The sequence below is a fragment of the Bombus impatiens genome, unplaced genomic scaffold, assembly GCF_000188095.3.
Source record: "Bombus impatiens unplaced genomic scaffold, BIMP_2.2 scf_0217, whole genome shotgun sequence".
Lineage (NCBI taxonomy): Eukaryota > Metazoa > Arthropoda > Insecta > Hymenoptera > Apidae > Bombus > Bombus impatiens.
Window position 1 is genome coordinate 368,197 of NT_176636.1, and position 21,609 is coordinate 389,805.

The window sequence follows — 21,609 nt, forward strand, 5'->3', positions numbered from 1 at the left end:
TTTTCGTACATCCATGATGCTTAAATCAGAAGTAAACAAGGTTAAAAAGGCTTCTATCGTTATTTCAGAAATCGAGGGCTTACACTTCCTTTAAACTGTATTTGACAGCGTTGAGGAGAAAAATGCGGTAAAGTGCTTGAGCTGCGAGATATTAAACATTTCTGTCTAACAGAGATTTCCAGAAAAGTTATATAAATGCTTTAGGTAAGAGCAAACTGGCTCTCAAAAATAGCTTCTTTGAACTAAGCCTTTGTTTGAATTATACCCGGGACTGGGTTTGACAGAACTGATTTGTGACCTCCTATGTTTAGGATCTTTTTATTCGTATTTAAAAATGTACCGTCTAAGGAGTACTTTTTATTATCATGTTTTAAATATAACAAAGTAACATCGTACGATAAAAAGTTATAATAATCTCAAACGATTAACAAAATGTCCCCGAAACTGAATAAATACTTGGAACATTTAGCCTTTTACTTCTTTCGAATATTTTTATTTTAGGATATTCGATTGAGCACATTTTTTATGTTCAAGATATTTTTCCTTTGAACATCCAAATCGTTTGAACACTATGGTTTACAATGTGATCATCGGGGATAAAATCGAAATATTTTACAGTAAGGATTATTTATCATTCGCATCATTTGGCAATTCAATACGCCAGAGAAGTAAGCATTTAAATTTAGCCCAAAATCAACCTATTGATTTTTACTTTTTGTGTTGTAAAGTTGTTTATATTATACTATGCGGATGTAACAATATAGTCCATAAAGTTATTGACATTTTATTATTTCACCTCAACAATTGCATATCGTTTTTCGTTTAATCGTTCACTGTTCAAATAACAACGACCATCGGTCAAATAAAGAAGGTATAAAATATACGTGCGATTGGAATTTACTGGAATTCGAATAATCGCCAGTGATGCTTCGGCGTTGCATTTCAAGCTTTCTAATATTTTTACCAATTTTTATTGATCGATGGTGTCGTTTGACGCAAGTATGAACAATAATGCAATTTTGCAAACGTGCCATTGAATAAATTACCGGGAAATTGATAGTCAGGAGGGAACGCGTGGATTATGTGCCGCAATGGATTTTCCGCCCCTCAGAGGGAATTTTATTCTTTTCAATCCTTACTGAAATCCACGTGAATATTCTTGGATCATGATTGCTTTGAAATTTAAATAACATTAAGAGCTCTATCTATGAAAACATCTTTTTTCTCGCGCATGGTTCACCAATAAATCGAACGCGTAGAATAGAATCTTTTTCGTGTTCAACTTCCCTTTTGAGGAAATCGATTTTAAACATAGAAACGCGCGCACTCTGTCAGAATTCAGTGGATTTTGCCACAGCTGTCTACCATGCAAAGGAAACAGCTTGCAAGTAGCAAAGAGTGCCATATATCTTCTCTTTTTTTTTTTTTTTTTTTTGAGAAACTACCAAGGTATACAAATTTGTTCTTTATATAAAAAAAATAAAATTGTTAAATTGTATTAATCGTAACATGGTTCGATAAGTTTACAATCACCGTGGCAAACGGGAGTGTGCACCAACCGATAAGATTGATGAAAGAATACAGTGGAATTCAATGCACAGATCTACTTCATTAAGAAGGTATCAGGTCCGTGGAAGTTCCATTTTTCCAATATTTTCAAAAGGTAGCACCCGCTAAGTGATAATATCTACGTATTCAGCGTGGAGGGAGGAACGAAAGAAAATTAGAAAATTGGAAAACTATAGAATTAAAAGCGACGCAACGAACGTGTCACCTCAGCGGCGTGCAAACTTTATAAGAGTAGTTCGATGAAATTTGATACGGTTGTTCAATCAAGTTTAGCTTCGCGATGAAAGCGAGCTTATTCTTTTCTAGCGGGAAAGCGAAAGCTTCGCTTATATTTCTTTATAAAACGAATATTATACTATTTATTACCATCCTATATGTAATAAAGGATGATATAACGTAAAAACTGCGCATGTTTTTGTTCTCTGTTTTGTGAACAATATCGATATTAGTAAATTCCATCGGAACACGAGATCGAATACGATGGCCGTAAGGTGCGAAACTTTTCTACGATTTGAATGAATAATTAAATCGATCTGCGTGCCAACGAATCTTTGGCGGTGCTATCACGCAAGTTTTCGGAAAGTTAGATTGCAAGCTTTAAATTGAAAGTGTATCGGTTGCAGAGCGACGAAGACGAAACGCAATCGGCCGAAATAATTAAATAAGGCGGTCGTTCTTCACTCGTACTTGGTGCGCGCAACGAAACTCCGCTGGAGCGCCGACTGGTTAATTTCTGGATAATTAATTTCTTCCAGCGACGACAACGAGTTCGAAACGCGTTTCGCTAATTAGTATCTTGCTTTAGACTTTCTCGATTATCGTTTGTAAATCAACAGTTTTCTCGAGCCTGTAACTGATCAATCAGCCGGGCCGTGTAATTTACCTTCTCTTCCCAGGAGCGTGTCTCGTAAAGTTAAATTTTGTAACTTTGTTACTGTCTTGTTTAAAAGTTGGGAAGCTAATCTCTAGTCAAACCTTCTCGTTGAAGCATTATTTTGTCGTTAAATTGTAAAGTAGTAGTGTTTCGTAACAGGTTTAAAATAAGATAATTTCCCTCTCATTTCCGATCATAATGCTGTCTTTTTATATCTTGAGTAGAAAATAAACTTACATTTCTAACCCTCGATAAGTATCGTTGAGTCATAAACGACCGCTATGGTTCATTTTATTTAAATTTGTATTTTTCGCTTTGGACGACAAAGATCATTGATAGTCATCGTTATATAGAGCATAAAATACAAGCTAAAATTAGGTATCCTATAATGTAGTAACGTTTAATTGAACCTATCAGGTGGTCGCTAATAACGCAAGCTAGAGTTAAGGTAGATTTTTAGGATTACAGTTGTGTTTTTTTTTTTATTTAATTCTTCTCATTCACAATTTGTCCAATTTGGACATTTGGTAGAATTTTTTTAACCGTTTGATTATCATGTGGGTGGCTACTACCAGCGGGATACCATCTTCGTGTTAGAAAATCAGTTGTGTGTGACGTATAAGTGAAATATACTTTCCAGTAGCAAAGCATTAATTTTTATTTAACACGTTAGCGATGTAAAATCTTAAAAATCACTTGTTACTGAGATACGAGTGATTGCCTTGCACTTTATTTAATGTTACATTGTTATTTTAGCTCATTCAGAAGTAACATGCTGGGTTGTTATCAACCTCTGTGGTAAGATCCCGGCATAAATTTTCTTTATCAGATGACCTCGTAAAACAGAAATCTAAGGCCATTAAATTAGGTGCCGTTGTCGGGAAATTAAAAGTACTAGCCTGTTCCATCGAACGACCTATAAAAAATGCCACTGTAATATGTATGCTCCTAATCCATAGCACGTAATGAATTCATTTCGCACATTAAGAAAATGTTACGATATAAATGGTCATTAGCGCGTATAAATTATGTAAACGAGGCTTCATCGTGCAAAGAAATGATACTTTCCACCTTAATTAATCACTGTAACTTCATGTAAGAAAACATTTTTTGTAGGTATTTCTTCGATATATTTTTTTCATTAAGAATTATCACTCTCTTCTCATTTATATCACCAGTTCCAGTGTTGCAGGATGCTTTGTATATCACATGTATATTTCGAGACATTTTCTCCACTCAGGATTATAATTTTTCGAGTAAAAATTTTCAGGTAGCTACGCACGTTTACGCTATTTACGAAATTGCTTCTTTCCGGTTTAAGTCCAAATCACTGTTCTTATATTTATGAACACTCTTGCGCGTAACGTAAATATATATTCAAGGGGGGATAGAAATATATATCCTACGTTATTGTTACTCGCGTCGCGTCAAGGGAACCATCATTTTTATATAACTATAAATTTACATTCTTCAGTTTCACTCCTGACGCTTCTCCCAAAGGGCGATATATTTTTACACCATCTGTTTCTCAATGAAGAAATATGATTGAATAAAATCTTTGTTTATCTCTTAATCGGTCGATTTCATGTACGTATTTCCTGTATATTTTACTGTAGGTTATAACCTTGTCCTTGTTAATTTGATGAATATTTATTTACATAGTAATACGTCTTCGCACGTATGGTAATACGTTCCTCCTATCAACTATCGAAGTAGTTATGTAACACTAATTCGTCCTACAAAATTCGATCATATATCATCATTAGCCGCGAAAGTGAGGTTTATCTCCTCGGAAGTAACACGAATTACGATACACGTAGCCAAACGTAATAACTTATTTACACAGTATATCGTACTCTTGTGATATTCCTTAATAGACAAATACATAGAAGCAATTAACGTTATACGCAATGATGCAAAAATATTTATAAATAGATGTATACTATCTGTGACATGATTAAAAACATTTACTGGAACAGCGTCTATATCGGGTTAAGGGTAGCATTTACAAGGGAATAATTTTTTAAATCTCGGAATGAACGATCAACCGCAGCATGAAAACTGCATGGCACGTACAAATTCCCGTTCATCATCGAGCTGCAGTATAAACGACAATCCCATTTCTTACCGCCTCTGGAACATCGTGGAAGGAGAATCGAGGGAAGTTTGGTAGGATAGCCTCACGGTCGGGGGCGAAACAACCGAAATCGTTAGCTCTCGTTTGCACGTAAATCTTGTGCAGCTGTCGCCTGGTTGCCAGTGAAAAGAGAACCCTTAACGCAGATTCGCAGTTATCCTTCGACACTTGGTGATGCCGTAGCGCTGTGCCAGCGAGACACGGTCGCCCCGGATAAACGCAGCGAATCGCAGGGCCATAATTTAGTAAGCTTCTTAACTCAGAGCCAAGGAGCACGTGCACTTTATTCACCGTCGTGTCGTTGCCAGCTCGGCTGGTGACCGATAAACACGGCACGATTCAAATGAAACTTCCGGCTTCGTTTGTGTAGAACGACAACGATTGGGCTCGTGCTCTCTCGGTCGCTCCATTTAAGGCCAATCGCTATTCCTGCGACGCTTTAATACCCTCAATGAGAGCTAATGCCATTCCGCGAAACGAAAAATGCTTCCCTCTCTCGGGGTTACGCCTCGAGGACGATGAATACGCGTGCGTTGTTTCAGCATTTTCGTTCCCTTGTTTTCGCTGATGCCATTTTTTAAAACGACCGTACAGATTATACGGGCTTCTAGAAACAAGAAATTCTAGATTTGAACGACAGATTCAGAATTTGAGAAGCTTGTTGGAAAAATCGTTCGTTGTACAAATTAGTGTAGGAATCGTTCATCGACGATGATCAGTGAAGGATACATTGACGACGTCGATTGTACGAATACTTCGTTGTTCGAAAGATCGTACTGAATTAATGAAAAGTCTGCGAATTGCGTTCAAGATATAATTTTTATACAGTTTCATCTTTTTTCTTTTTTCTTATCGAAACGTTAAAACAGATAGGTTTTATAGTTCTCGCTTTTTAAACAGCACATCATTAGCTGTTAATAGCTTTTGCGGAAACTAGTGATTGCAAAGTTTCACCATCTTCTTATTTTGTAACTGTCAGCTGCCAATATCACGACCGCCTCGTGTAAACAACTTTCAATTCTTTTATCGCTCAAGGGATTTCTTTAGCCGAGAAGCAATCCCTATAAAATTGTTTATGAGGACACAATAGGAGAACGATATCTAAAAAAATATCATATGTAATTTTTATTATGTTGTTAAATAAATCATAATAATAATCTTGGAAAGTGCACGCGCTTCCCTCCACAGAACGGATTTGCGAAAATGAAACAGATACGATATAATTTTTATTCTCCTATAACAGACCTATGATGCTTCCATAACTCCGATATTTATCAGCAATGGCGTTAGACTAACGCATTAAAAAGTCAAACTAATTTTTCTTCCGCTAGGATCGAAGGTGCAGTATATTGAAACCACTAGAGATTTGCTTTGAAATATCGTTTTCATGCGAGAAACCAGCGGATACTTCGAGCTAAGACATTCTTCTACATGTAGAGAAAATGAAGTTCTATCATTCACATAAATGCGTTGATAAAGACTTTCATCTCTTCACTGTCTGCAGATTCTTTTAATAACTAGAATATGAGTTCTTCACTTGGCATATTTATGAAGACATATAACGTGAAGATTTATTCAAAATTATTACTTTTTCGCGACTACGTATTAGCTCGTTCACATTTATACATACATCTATCTATTCCTGTGAAATTTATAATAAAATGCGATCAATCCTATGCAATCAAACTAATCCCATATCACTAGGAGTATGGCTCGTGATATTACGAACTTCTGCCATCTACATACTTCCTAAATTGTTCAATTATTTTTAAACTCTGATTTTCACTACTTAATTCGTCTCGCTAATCTAACTTCACCATTCTGCCAATCCCATACGAGTCGTAGAAACGTCCCATATCGCAGGATATGTTTGAAACGAGTAAGGAGTATAAATTCACGTTGTCGCTTGACCATGTAGACAAATCATAAAACGTTCGTTAACGCAATCCAAACTGGAAATGAAATTGCTCGGAACGTTTTGCTTATTTTGTTTGTCGAGTATTAATGGCCGTCGATGATTTATTCGACACGCTATGGAATCCAGTTCTCATAAGGATCGTCTTGCGACCCCTTTCGTGTTCCTTTTCGCTTTCCCAGTTTATACGATACCTGTTTGAAGAAGAAAGAACCTACGACGCAAAGCTATTTTATTAACGACAACGTTTCTTCCTCTAAGAATAAGTTTCCATCTTATTCCAATTGTAATAATCAGTAGGATAGGGGAGAACCGTAGCTCCACGAGACTTTCATATTTTTTATCGTCTGCAAGAGACGCAATTTAATTTGCACTTTCATTCCTTTGCGAGCGTTAGTAAGACGTAGCATGGAATAAGAGGCTTTCTCGTTTGAAATTTTTCATTTGTCGCTCGAACTGGAGGCACGATCGTGAAAACTGTCCCGTCGAACACAACGGAAAGTGTAGGTAGCTCCGTGAAAATTCTGCGAAATGCTCTTTCTCCTTACACGCACAACGATTATCGTCGGGAAAATTGAAATTCTAATAGTCTCGTCGCGACAAATATCCGCGTCGTACCTAAGTATCGACGCGAGATTTTCGTTTTAAGAGGCATTGCAAAGTTCCTAGCTCGCGCGCAGTGCGAGATTAAATTGCTGAAATTGATTACCATCGACGAGATTGAAAGTTCCAGGGAATTCGTTCCGTATAAACGAAGATTTGCGTGGTTTTAATGCAAATGTAATGGAAAAGTGTTCGCTTCGTATACGACACTAGCAATTATTCGTATCGTGTAATTATCGCCAGAAAAAATTAAAATATAACAATTTTGTTTCGTATCGATGAAAGTTTATGACATACTAACTATTAATACATAATTTTGATTTTAACATTTATACGAACGAAAAGTTTGCGTATTGCGATTAAGCAGCTTATATCGGGGTTGTAACTAAGGATAATTAAAACGTAATACGTAGCTTGAACATTAAAAATACATTTGATTTAATCGACGGTATTTAGATATAAAATTAATTGTGTACGAAATTTTGTTTTTACCTCTACTATATAAAAAGAGCGTGAAAAGTATTAAATGTGATATTTTAAAAGGGACTATTACAAGCTATAATTCTTTATTAAAAATTAATTTTTTAAACCAATGTACATTAAAGTTACGTATAAATATTTAAACGTTTATTTTATAAATGCAAAGAAGAAAAAGTTCCATTAAATTTGGAAGCGATGAAGCATACTAGGTTCAAATAAAACTTTTTCTATTTTCTTTACTCAAGTAAACTCACTGTTAATGAAAAACAAATTGATCCGGATTTCCTAGTTTTCTCATTAAATCGTATTTATCGACATTTCGCGGTAAACTAGCGATATCCGTGACGTTAATTTTAAAACGAAAACATTAAACATATCCACGCGCTCCATACTTGTGTGTTTTGTGAAAATTTTGTTATACCAAGTCCACAGTCGTATACGAAGTCGCGGGGGTGAACATACATGGCGTACTTAACGCATATTTCCTTAAAAATGAATAAAACAAGTGTACCTGTAATTTCCATATGTATGCGATAAAAATTAAATCACATTAATAACTCAGTAGCACAAGGAAATATACGGAATCGAAAAATTTCACTTTAGACTTCCCGTCTTGTATTTTATTATTTTTTAGCGATTTCGCATATGCCTTTGGATTTTCCGCATGACGCAACGAAACTATAGAGACAATACGATCATTCTAGTGATAACGGCCATGCATTCTACACTAAATTGAACACGATTTTAATTAAACACTGAAAGCTACTGATGAAAGAAATAGATCATGCGTTATGCATCTCTTGCTAGATACGGACACAATTAATAAAGAAGACAGGAAACATATTTTAATATTTTCTACCCGAATCCATATGGTAAAATTTTATTTTTTCCCATTTATTTTTTGACATCAAAAAAAAAAAAGGAAGTAAAAAAGAAATAAAAAAATAACTTTTACGTTGTATCGCTCTACTTTAATTTCTACAACGTTATCCAATATGTATAACCCTCTAACCGTTTGCTTTGATCGACATTGCAAGCCGCACGCATTATCGTTTTTCCGTTTCGCGGACTTTGCGTAGAAAATCCATAATACAGTTCGACCTTTATAGCTCTAACTCTCTCGACCCACCATTATATCTTTCATTGCTCGTTATAATATCCATACAGGTGGCGTGACACACCTTGCGAGCGAATCATCGTGCGACTTTTGATCGGCAAAATTTTATTTCTCCGAGATATTTTATTCCCTGAGATATGTAAATCGTATTACTAGTGGCATAGAAATACGTGTACGTATATTTACGTATTTGCGCCTCTCGTCCAGTTTCGACGGTTCGTACGGTGATCGAGGAAAGAAGTTGGAAGTGGAAGAAATTGGAATCTTTATTCGCTTAAGGATTTCTTTCAAAGAAATACTATTGTAAATCCTACGCCGTAGAACTTGTGGCAATAAAGAAAGAATGTTAAAAAGTAATCCCGAAATATATGGCTCGTTTGAAAATTTCTTCGAACGAAGTATAGCAGTAACAGCAGCTCTGGATTTTTTAGTGCAACGGATATTCATTTGCCGTATGAACCGCTCCGGTGATAGATTCTTCACATGAAAACGATAAAAAGAAGTTCATACAAACACGTAAAACTATTTCATCCTGTTTTCGAGTTATGGCGTGTTTCTTCTTAAACGAACTGTATCTGCATACCTACACAAGAGGTCTTCGAAATGATCTCTTTTGCATTCGAACACGAGACAAGATTGGAAACGTTTTATCAATCTGTTAGACTCTCCATTTTTCTACGTATTATTCGCTAGATATTGGGTTCTATTTGTAAGTGAATAGGTGAAATTACTTCAACTATTTCCACCTTTCGATAGAATTATTCCAATATAAAACTCGCTATAACTCGCACAAACAAGATCGAACAGAGTATACGTTTCTACGAACTTTTCTTATTGCTTTCGTGTCCAGAATCCATGGCCGTATCGGTTGCCCGATACTGCGGCACACTCTGTATATGTATATTAAACAGCAAATAATTTCACCAAGTTTAGCAAAGAGAAACGTCATCTTCTATCAAGATAATGCATACCCCTATACAGGTGTCATATCTTAAAATACAATTTATTACCTCAGCAACGTTATTTGCCAGATTTATATACTTATCGCTGATTCCCATCTATTCTGAGAATTGAAAAAATTCCTCCGGGAAGAAATTCTCGTCAAGAGAGATTATTATTATTTACTATTAGTATTATTTACTATTAGAGATATGTTATATACTATTAATTAGAATTTTACGATGACGGTAATATTAGAAAATAAAAAAATAGTTTACAAATAATATTACCATTTGGAACCTTTCTGACTCTGGTATTAAATATTTGTATATAAAAATGTTCCACCATGTATAATGCGTCATTTGCTTTTATTCAAAATAACAGGGCAGTACGTTTACTTTTTGGTTGTAATAATACTGGAATTAATAATAACGTGAACTCCCATTTGGTAATTACGAGTTTCTGCCAAGTTGCGCCATAACTATACCGGGATTAGGTACTTTTGCCCTCCACCGAGAAATATTTTAATCCAGAGATTTGAATAATGAGTCGTAAGGCTAATTTGAAACTAAATTTTTATATCAATCGTTGTACAGCAACGTAAAACGTTACTCGATGGGAAACTTTATTTGCTTTGTTTTAATAAATATCGTAGGAAATAAACACGCGTATCCTAAAATGAAAGTGACTCGTCGGATGAAAGTACAACTAGTCGTTGCGTTTTCTACTTAGAAAATTATCTATATCTATCTTTATCGTAACTTATCTATTATATTTCTCTTTCGATTGATGACACAGTATGTCCCTACGTTACTTTATCTTGTAATTGCTCCACCAATAAAATTCCATATCCAGTGGGCTAAAAATAAACTATACCCTTTCAATCTTTCACGGTCGCGTCTTTATTTAGCGATAAAGGTTTACGATATGCAGATTTAATACCTAGTTTGTCAAATCGTAAAGGAGCCTTCGATATTAATTATAATATTAATTACACGTATCGACGTATGATGCAGGTTTCCATTGAAAATACGAACAAACAAGCTCTTTTGATAACTTACGTTTCAACAAGTCTATAATCGATATCGTGCCATTTTACTCATATCCATTCGAAGCTCTAAAATATTTTATTCGACGCATCAATTTCAGTAACAAAAAAGCAGCAAATAAAAAGCGAATAAATGAACTTAAAAAAAAAGTGTAGAAAATAGTCCAATATAGCAGCCAAGTTATAGTACATCCCACGAGAATCATTGAGATGGTTTTTTTTTTTATTGGAGATCCACGTATATACATGTGTATCTCATCAAATCTGTACAATATTTAGCGTATTGACAGGTTGATATATTGGCAGGAGCAGATAACAAGACTGCAACGTAGGAGCTGGTTTCACGTATATTTTACGTTGCTAGAGAATCGAGGTTGTTCATAGTGTTAGTGGAAACAATGGACTTAAAGCTTACTCTGGATCTTTGTGTTGCATCGCCATATTGTCTGACTGCCTTATCTTGCAGACGTCGCCGAATTTCAAGCACAACAATTTATCGGCTTATTATCTCTTTTACTTCACGCTTCATTTTTTGCTTATAACGTGTATTGAAAGCTTTTATCGATTTGCGATAATTATAATTATTAAAAGTTTTCTCTTTTCTCCGTGTTTTTATTTTTATTTGTTTGTTTGTTTTTTTTTTTTTTTTTGTGGAAGAACTTTCACATTGTTATCAAGTTTCACAGTTATTGACCAGAATTGACTGGAAGTGCAATGAATAGCTTGACTGAAAACATTTTTTCACGAAGTAATTTTTTTCAATTAAATTTCTGTACGGCTGCTGGGGGATCGAGAATAAAAGAACAAACATTGTTTCAAAGTATCTGTTATTTTACACACGGCATAAACGGGAGAAAACTTCAACTATACAAGTGCGCTTGCATCCAAGCAAATTGATTATTTACAATTTTAATTGACCCGACATAATACACACGAACAAACTACGCTGTTTACCGACTTGTTAATTAATCAATTTGAAAAAAACTGGTGTACAGGAATCGACACAAACTATTTCAGTTTACAGTCAAGTTCGATCAATGGGGAAATTGCCTACAAGTTAACCAGTTCCAAGTCGTGGCGAGCTGTTTGCAAACCGGCAACACTTGCACGGCCAATAATAGCGACTAGAAGTTGCCATTAAACTATCCGAACGATGGCAGAAATTCGCTAACCGTTCGACTTCAACAAAGTTCGCGGTCAATTTACTTATTATCAAATTAGAAGATAATGTATCATACACCATCAACGGTGAAAGGAGCTCTTAGATCGTAAAATCTTCGCTAGTGTTGATTGGCAAATTGATAAACGACGAGTTACATGGAAACGTTCACGAGCACGGACATTTTCAAATGAAAAGATTACCGTGCAACGTTAATCACTTTAAAGATTGACGTCAACATTCACCTTGACGCGATACCACCTTCTAATGATATACAGTTATACACGATTACAATGTTGGCTGTAGCTACTTTCTTGTGGCTCTTTTCAATAGATAGCTATCAGGGCTGATTACTTGTTATTATTTTTTATTTATTACAAATCATACGACGATTAATAATATTCACATCGTACTGAATGATCGTTGCTCGGATTTTCTAGCGCGAGTTAACCACGAACGTCCTTATTATATAATAGGTGGTAATTGGATTACGAGGTTAATTGATCTCTGCTTTCTCTAAACTGAATATCACACGCGCAAATTACAGTGAACGATGATTGAACATTACGAGAAAATGGTAATAAGAAACGCCAGAAGAAAAACCAATAGAGAAAGGAAAAAGTTTCCATTCTTAAAATAGGGGATTTATGGTTTACGCTTTAAAACGTAAATACAGAATTGCTTTGACTTTGATCAATGTCAAAGATTCTAATTTTATCTTGATAAATTCTAAAATATCTTACTGTAGAAATGATTATCGATACTCGCATATTTTCTACGTATAACAAATTAAGACACTATAAGTCATGAATGAAAGATGAATACGATAAATATCGTAGAAGCTATTTCGACGAGTTTATTATCATAAACTACTAGATATTCACTGAAGAGGCTGGAGAAAATAGTCAATAAAATATGTATACGTGAGATTCAAGGAAGCCGGTAACCATAAACGTAACAAATTTATTCAGCACACGTGATAACTTGACGGATGATGAAAATTATGTTTCCCAACCAGGCAGTAGATTTTTCCCTAATTGCTTAATATGTTTACGACAAAGCATTCAGATATACTTCGATTCTTCTTAAATACGTCAGAGGTTGATCAAATATTCGATAAAAGAGAATTACCATCGTATTTTACATAGGAATGCGTAATCGCCGTAGGCACATAAGAGTTTCCGAACCTCGATGGAATCGTTATTAATACGGTTAATATTATACCGCAAGTAAAATTCGATGGTCGATGGCACCAAGTACATAGGATTCGACGAAAAGGGAAAGAACAGGCTCCAAGCAACGTTTCGTTCCGTGTGAATCACTTGAGCATAATTTACGTCACGTTACGGTCAATAATACATTCCTGATGTTTGCAGATATCTTAAATTACATCTACAGTATTATTGTGGCATTATAGCGAAATGTACGTCATTAAACGCTCAAATAGACACGTTATCTTCGGTAAGGAAAGGCTTTTAAATCTTATTATATAAAGGGTTGCCTTCTGTGAGTATGTCAGTCATTTCGGCTTGGGGCAAAAGGAAGGACCAACAGTTTTTTTTCCAAAATTTCTCCAACGAATAAACGTAAGACCACGTCTCGTAAAATAAGAGTTGAACAATTTATAAACTGCTCGTTAAAGTTCTCGTATCTCGCTTAAAATAATCAGGAGACGATTCATTTGGTCGAATTTTTCTTTTTTCTTGAACAAACATGTTCGATGCTTTCGTTGTAAAGATATCGCTGCTTTGCTTTGACAGTGACACAACTCAGGAAAGTTCATATTTGCTTTCAGTGAAAAGGACAATTCTACCTTATGTTTCTACTTTTATCATGTAAAACGATGTATCTATAATTCCATTAGTTCCGCGTCAGGGGGAAAAATGATCACTTAAGCCGCCATCAATCTGGCTTTAGTTTTGCTCCAAGGCCAGTAGGTAACAACACTGGCACATCTTCAGTTGTTTTGTGACGCTACAAGTGGAAGGTATCGTTTTCGCGAATAGTGATGTATCTCATGTTAAGTTAGCCTTATAATGTCGTTGAAATGACTGGCGAAGATTTCTTGCTAAATTTTTAAACGCATTCGCTCTAGACTTTATATTTTTCGAGCTGCGTTACCGTTAAATCAAAGCAGCCATATACAAGCATAAATTAGACACTTTAGATATCAGGGCAATTATTTGCAATTATTTCAATTCCTTTATTAGTAGAATATATCAGCACCACTACGATAGTGGATAATTGTTGAATATCGAATATGAATATTTTAGTAACAATGAATAATTTTCTCAATTAAAAATTCAAACGTCTGAAGAATTCTCATCATTACGTGAAGTAGGTCGCATGTCTAAGAAGGCTCGTTAGCGAATCGAAGGACTGTCACGAAAATAAGATTCGAAAGTTTTTAATTATTGTCCAGATATCGGAAAACACCTGTCGATGTACCTGAATTAAGCTGACTTTGTGTCTTCACGACGGCCTTGTAAATATCGAGGCGTTGTACAAAGCAGCTCGATAAAAAGCAAGCCGCGGTTACTTTTTACTGACGAGATAAAATAAGGGTCGGTCGCTCGAGACAATCGACCCTGATCGTCATTCGATCGGAGAATGAATATTAACATGACACACACGAACGTACGGACACGCTTAACAACTCCCTTGTTCCTCTCTGTTGCAGATTGACAAGATGCCACTGTCAGAGTTCCGTAAAACGAAATTACTCTACGTTTTCAACACCTTTTTCGGTGAGTACACTGCGTTTTATCTTGATAGCCTTCGTACTTTGTGTCGATTGTATAAAATCTTAATTTTCCACGGTGTCAATTTGAAAGATCCTCGTCGATTATCCTCGTAGTTAAGTTTTATTCTGTTTTATGCTTATCGCTGTATTATCTTCGCCTATCGTTGAGCCGTCTCATTGATATCGAGCAATCTGTTTACAAAAGAAGCTCTTAGCTCTTAGTCTTTGCGTTAGAATGACAAATTTTAATTAATTTGTTGCGTCCCGTACTGTGCGTATAGTCTGACGTAAAACCTGGTCGACAATCTAGCAAGATGTTTGCTGTCAAAATTTCAAATCAATTTATTTCAAAGCCACGTTTAAAATTCATTTTCATTTACATTCGCTCCGAGGTGATCGCCGTCTAGTACAAAGAACAAATCAATACGTTCCACGTTTCTTCCAAAGCAAATTTATCAGATAACAGCTTTAATTGGATTTTTCCCCAACTAGAAACACTAAAAAAAAAAAAAAGAGAGAGAGCAAAGATCGGGGAAAATCCGTTTAAACGAATTCATTCCACGCATTCCACGTTCAAAGTTCTCCCCGATATCAAACATGATCGTTAAGCTTCCGAGTAATCCGATTTCATGCCGATCATCACGCATCCCTAACGGTACCTAATTGTGCCAAGAAAATTTCATGGCCACCTTATCAGAACCAACGTTCACGACCATCAACCACAAGACCGGTATAGTTAAGCTTTCATCGCGAATCGGTTACGATTTTTCCCCAAGAAGCGTCGTCAGTTGCCTGGTAACGAAATAACAAAACCGATTGTCGTTCCCTGGATCTTAACGCGTTTCTCGTAGCTCTTCCACGAATCGAGTCGGGTCAGCTAACAATCTTCTTCCATTGGTGGCCCCTTTCGGGGCTATCGCGGAGAGCAGCGCGAACATTCACGCTGCTTCCAGCGAAATGAAATACGGTCCGGAAAGGTTGGAGGAGGAAGAGTAGACGACATCCTCTCGAGGGTATTTTTGGGGGCTGAAAACGGAATCAAGGCTATACAGGGCCGTTTTGTTCGGTCTCTCTATGGCACCTATGTGTTGGAGTGGTTGAGCAAAAGTGAGTCAGGCTGGACACCTATTTATGGTATGAACAGGAGCAGATAAACAATGGACGCGGTTAAGGGGGATGTCTTGTCGCGTTGAAATTACACGTTCACCGTATACGCCTATCGTACCGCAGCAATGTTTCTATGTTCGTCGTATGTGTAACTCGCGGGCAATCATTCATACGACTTATTCGCAGTTCTGTGTATTTTCGAGAAAGGCCATTCACGTAGACGCATTCAAGCGCCAAAATTTCTGACAGAGTATCTTCCAGCGTTAAAGTTTCGAAAGTACCTTTGCATGTGTATATAACACATAGATACTTCTCACGGATGATGACAGTGTGGCGGATGGGAATAATAGACTGACGTAAATTTCACGCGTAATTAGAGAACGAAACTTGCGAATAGAATCGGTAAGTGTGGTTACGTGCGCATCGGGAACTGCGTTAGCACGATCAGTCGCGCTATGCGACGATGAGGCTGCCTGTGTGGAGCGTGTGGAGGTCACAGGCGTGTACACGCTTCGTGGCCCTCATTAGCCCCTTACTTTCTTCCCTTCTTTGACCGTCGATCGACTGCTAAACATATCCTGCGGGGCTGTTCTTCGTTGTCGATACGGTATTTCACCGTGACCCAGAGAAGCCATGAACGGTGCGATGAATTGCGAATCTTCGTTTGAAAACTAGTGGTTTATACGTATGCAGCCAAATCACCCGATTTTGCCATGATTGATTTGATCTGATCGTGACAATAAATATATTAATTCGACAGGCTGCTTTGCGATAATAAATCTTTACGTAATTTACGATTCCCCTGTGTTTCGTGAAATAATTCTCTCTGGACTTTTCTAATTATCGAGATAAAAATTTAGATATATTCTTCCTTGAGAGAACTGTTGTTTCGTGTGTGATTCGGTAGAATTGTCTTTTCCTAAGGTTCGTACAATCGCTGTAGATTATAGTACATATTGCAAATTCTACGTTATTCGGGAAATTGTTTAAATACAGAGCAGCGAAATAATAACGAAAGGTTGACGAGAATTATTGCACGATATTCCGATACTAGGTCAAAACGTAGCGTAGAAGCTATATTAGACAGATACACGTGCCTCCTAATCAATTTAACATCAGATAAAAGATCCCCATAGTTTAGCGTAGTACGGAACCACCAGATATCTAGCGTGTTCCCAATCGTTTGTTCTGCTAAATTATTTCATCGTGACCTCGGTAAAAATTGACTGCCGTCGGGTTTCGCAATTGTATATTTTACATCGTCGAATCGTAATCACTATTTGATAAGACGAGGCAAAACCACACGGAAGAGAATATAAACAAAGAGCAGGAAAAATAGAAGAAAGCGAGAAGAAGAAGAAGAAAAATGGAGACGGAAGGGAACAGTAGGCGAAATAAGTAGAAAAGCATCGGAAGAGAGAGGGTTCACTCGGCAAAATTGGAATTAATAAACGGCATGAATCCCGGAGGAATCTAAGGATAGTAGGTGACACCTGAAAAGGGGCAGAAAAGTCGACTTGCGAAATTGGGTCGACTTTGCGAAAACTAATGACGTCCGATTCAAACGTCGCGAGAACGACAACGACCTTGCTCTGAGCGATGAATGGCACGATCGACGAGAGACCTTTCCACCGGTCTAACGTCAGATCTTGCACACAGCTCTTGCTGGATACAGGCCAAAATACCATCCCTCTGGCTACCCTTATCTTATTCATACCCATATTTCATTACATCGATTCCTTGTCACGTGTTCTGCCTACGTGATCGAGCCCCTTTTCCCCTGTGAAAAGTTTTCAACGAGGCACGGGAAGGTTTTGTTTCGATCATCGACGCGTGCGAAACGATAAGCTGACGAGGCTAACGCTACCCCAAATGGCCAGTGTCAACTTAATGCGGCAATGCCTTTGACACTATCCTGACATAAACGTTGAACGTTCCACTACCCTTTTTTTCCCTTGGTCTCGTGCCAGATACCAACTATGTACTTCTTTCTCACCTTGTCCTTCCCTTCTGTCTGCCCAATTTCTGAGAAGATCCAGTCATGTCGTATATAGAGGATAGTAATGGCTCGCTCTGACTGTACCAGTCGAACGAACTACGAGCTACGTTGTAGTTGTTCGCGATAGCTTCGAGCTTTCATTGATCAAAGATTAATGGAGTGGACAGAGTCGGATCGGAAGGGAATTTTCGCTATTTTGTTATCTTACTTTCTACTGAAAATAACATTTATATCTATACTTTCTTTCTATGTTCCTAGATTTCAATCAAAGTGGTGCGATTGATAAGAAGGATCTAGATCTTGCTATACAAGTAAGCATTCGATATTTTATTATTTAGTCATTTTCAGCTTTGACCGTCGAAGAAACGATACAGTTAATTAAAGAGTAATGTTGAGATATAGTAACAAATATTCGACTCTTTCGTAGAGACAGCAGTTACATTTTTCAAACTTATTTCATATTTTAGAAAACGATATTTACACGATTCTTTTCACTTTGTTTTAGCGAATCAATGAAAACAGAGGTTGGTCTGCCGATAATCCCAAAGCTCAAAGTATAAGGGATACTTTGCTTAAAATGTGGGATAATTTGAGGCAAGGAGCTGATACAGATCAAGACGGTCAGGTAAACGAATTCCTATCGAATATAAAATTTACTGTAGTTGTCCTGGTCTTCTATCTCAATTATATTTTAAAGATTTAATTACACGCGTTTCGTTTGATCTCGTCGAGTGATGTAAAATTGTTGAAATTCCAGTGGAACTTTGCTGTACGGTATTCGAAAGAAACGACTCAAAGCTGCTTTTGTTAGAAGATCCGAGCAGAAACATCTGACTCATACTTTCTGTTTCTCCTGTTTATTTCAGGTTAGTCGAGATGAATGGTTTTCACTGTGGGAAGAATACGCAAAAAATCCATCGAACCCATCCGAATGGCAACAAGCATACATGTCTGTGACGTTCCAGTTGTTCGATGCATCTGGTAAGTTTATCATACTTTCAGTTCCCAGAATGATGAAAAAAAATTCGGATACACTTTTTCCAATATCTTCAGAAATTTCGTTAAATATTTATGAAAGAATTTCGCAACCATGCCATACTGAAACTTTCAAAATAATAAATGATGATCAATACAAAAATATTCGGAGCTTGTTTACCAAGTCCTGCGATATTGAATTTCAGAAATACCTTCGCTTCTTACATACGAGTATACTGATTTCATTTTATATATTTATTTACAAATGATAGAGCAAAAAACTATGATTATTTAACTAGAACTATTTCTTAATAAATTAATATATTACAACTAGAGCAACTCGTAACGACCAACGACAACGACAACCTTTTCCAACAAAACCTCCCTTTTTAACGATTTCCGTGCTCCCATCACACGCACGTTTTTACAGTCGTTCAGGACCAAATATGATCACGTTGGCCTATCCAGGTACCCCTTTTCCGAAAGGACCACGGGCATGTCGATGGGCCCGATGATCCATGGGGATTTCCCATCCCTTCAGCATTTTCCTCTTTTACTTGCATTGTACTCCGTACTTCCTACAAGTTGATCGAGTTTTACATGATTATTTCACGACACTACGTATTACGCTCTTTTTTATATTGATCTATCCACTTGAAAAAAAATCTGGCGCAAGTAAAGAACGTTCTAAGAAAGTTTTACGTAGCTATAAGGTATTTGTCGCTTAGAAATAAACGAATCTTGTAACGTTACTTTAATGCCACTTTCAATGAGCAAATTGACGACTAACCAAAAGAATGTGCCGTTTTCTGTTGGTCAGGTGACAAATCGATCGACGAGAACGAATTCTGTAACGTGTGCAGATACCACGGTGTCGCAGAGGCTGAGGCCAGGGAGGCTTTCAAAAAATTAGGAGTCGTAAGTGAAAATCACGCGACAGATTCGTACAAAGGATACGACGCTCAGGGGCGGAACATTAATTCCATTGAATCGTTTCTCTTTGTACAGGGAAAGGAAATTACCTGGGATAAATTCACCAACCTCTGGAAGCAATATTTCTCCTCGGACGAGCCGACCGCAGCCGGAAACTTTATTTTCGGAAAAACTTCCTTCTAACTCGCTTTGCCTCGCGGAAAACCGACCGACGTACATAAATATATACTATACTCCCTTGCGTCGCATTCTACTCTTCATTCAACTGATTTCTCACGGTCAATTTACTCGAGCCCCAGATTACGAGACAAGCCAAGCTCTTTTTGTTCGACAACGAATAATAAAATGCAAATATTTAATTTCTTAAAAACCATTCGTAGGATTACCATCATCTGCACAGATCGATTGTTCTTTCATTTCCTCCTTTCTTCTTTTGACGATTGTAAATAATCGTCTGCGCGATTCCAATTCACGAATCAAGATGCGTTTGACAAATAAATATCATTTCGTTGGCGCAACAGCGAAACTCCTCTTACCGCGCGCGATACGCTCACGGTAATTAAAATATAATCTCATTGTATGTTTGTATCTGTAGCGTATTTAAATGTAAGGAAAACGAACTATAATGATCGTGACCTGTGCAAGTCTCCTTCACGTCCAGTGGCAAGATCGTTGTGCTTTCGAAGCGGTGAAAAATCGAACGATCGATTTTCGTTCGACTCTGGCAAACAAAATATCTCCCTCCATTGTTAAACAGACGGTATTTTCAGAGTTTAAAAACGAAATTTGTTCAGAACAAAAGATACCCGCATATATATATATATATATAAAAATATAAAATAGTTCCAGCGTTTTCGTGTAACGTTGAAGAAGAGATCGACGTGGAACAGTGTTAAAAATAATTAAAAAGAAAAAAAAAATGAATATGTCTTCTTGTAATCATTGGCAGAAATAAACTAGAGACGGATTAATCAAACAAACGTTGGCTTAATTATCGTGTAAGGAATATCACTGAGATGAAGTATTATATTTTAAACGAGTTTCAATATTGCCCTAAATGTGTCTTGTATAGACATTATATACGCTGTTATACCGAGGAATAAAAGATACACACGTATATCAACAGAAATATACACTTATATATATATACATGTGTATGTGTATGTATATATGTGTATATATATTTGAATGACAGTTTTCAATAAATTATATTCAATAAATATAATTATGAGGTTTTTAAAATTTAATCGATGTTGGCTCGACGATGCAGAATCGAAGAATTAAACAATACCGGTACGTATTTGAGTTTTAAGCCATTTAGTCTTCTATTGCCCGATACTTTGACATTATGTTATTGTACAGTTTCCTCTGTATTATCTTCAATTCTTTAAATAACATTTCCAAAGTCGATGTTATTGAATAGACATTAAGGAGAAAAAATGTTCGACATATGCAACAAAATAATAGCTATAATATTAATAATAATTTAATGGGCACTAGGAGTTTAACGAATTTGAGTAAAATTTCAAATATTCGCGTTCGTATTTGTACACATGCTTTAACTACAAATTTAATATTTTCATATTTTCTATCTGAATTAACAGTTCGTCGGAACCTTTCATTTAAGCGAAATTGTGAAAATAAAGAAAAAACATGAACGTGTATATGAATACGATTGTGAGACGTTTAGTTACATCTTTGAAAACTTTCTTGTGCTTGAAAGTATTGAACAGCAACGTTGTTCCGCGACTTAATATAGTCTGTCATGTAACTCTGAATGTACAATAAAAGAAAGTTGAAAACGATAACACGGCAATTGATTTCCTCGATTTTCAATCAACACGAAATACATACAATGAATAACATATTATTAAACCTTATCGTTATTCGTGTTAGTTATTAATGCAAAGTAATTAATTTTTTTTCTTGGAATATTTAAAATATATACGTAAAATTTCTTATAAATGAAGCTATAATTGATCATTTTTCATGACAAAATAAACAGAATGCA

The 21,609-nt window shown here is 36.3% G+C and overlaps 1 protein-coding gene across 3 annotated transcripts in view; it reads left to right on the forward strand.

Moving 5' to 3' along the window:
- Positions 1–21,403, forward strand: part of LOC100748331 (calexcitin-2) — a 44,189-nt gene extending 22,786 nt beyond the window's left edge. Inside the window, exons 1-8 of one of the 3 annotated variants that reach the window (XM_012383625.3) lie at positions 4,889–4,896; positions 10,915–10,920; positions 14,522–14,588; positions 17,949–18,001; positions 18,196–18,315; positions 18,557–18,671; positions 19,486–19,583; positions 19,674–21,403. In XM_012383625.3, coding sequence (XP_012239048.1) covers positions 14,531–14,588; positions 17,949–18,001; positions 18,196–18,315; positions 18,557–18,671; positions 19,486–19,583; positions 19,674–19,781 — 552 coding nt within the window. In that variant the 5' untranslated portion in view covers positions 4,889–4,896; positions 10,915–10,920; positions 14,522–14,530 and the 3' untranslated portion in view covers positions 19,782–21,403. Of the gene's footprint in view, positions 1–4,888; positions 4,897–10,914; positions 10,921–13,804; positions 13,829–14,521; positions 14,589–17,948; positions 18,002–18,195; positions 18,316–18,556; positions 18,672–19,485; positions 19,584–19,673 lie in introns of those variants that run through there. The other 2 variants (XM_012383626.3, XM_003488003.4) reach the window with 2 other exon arrangements.
- The last annotated feature ends 206 nt before the right edge of the window (positions 21,404–21,609 follow it).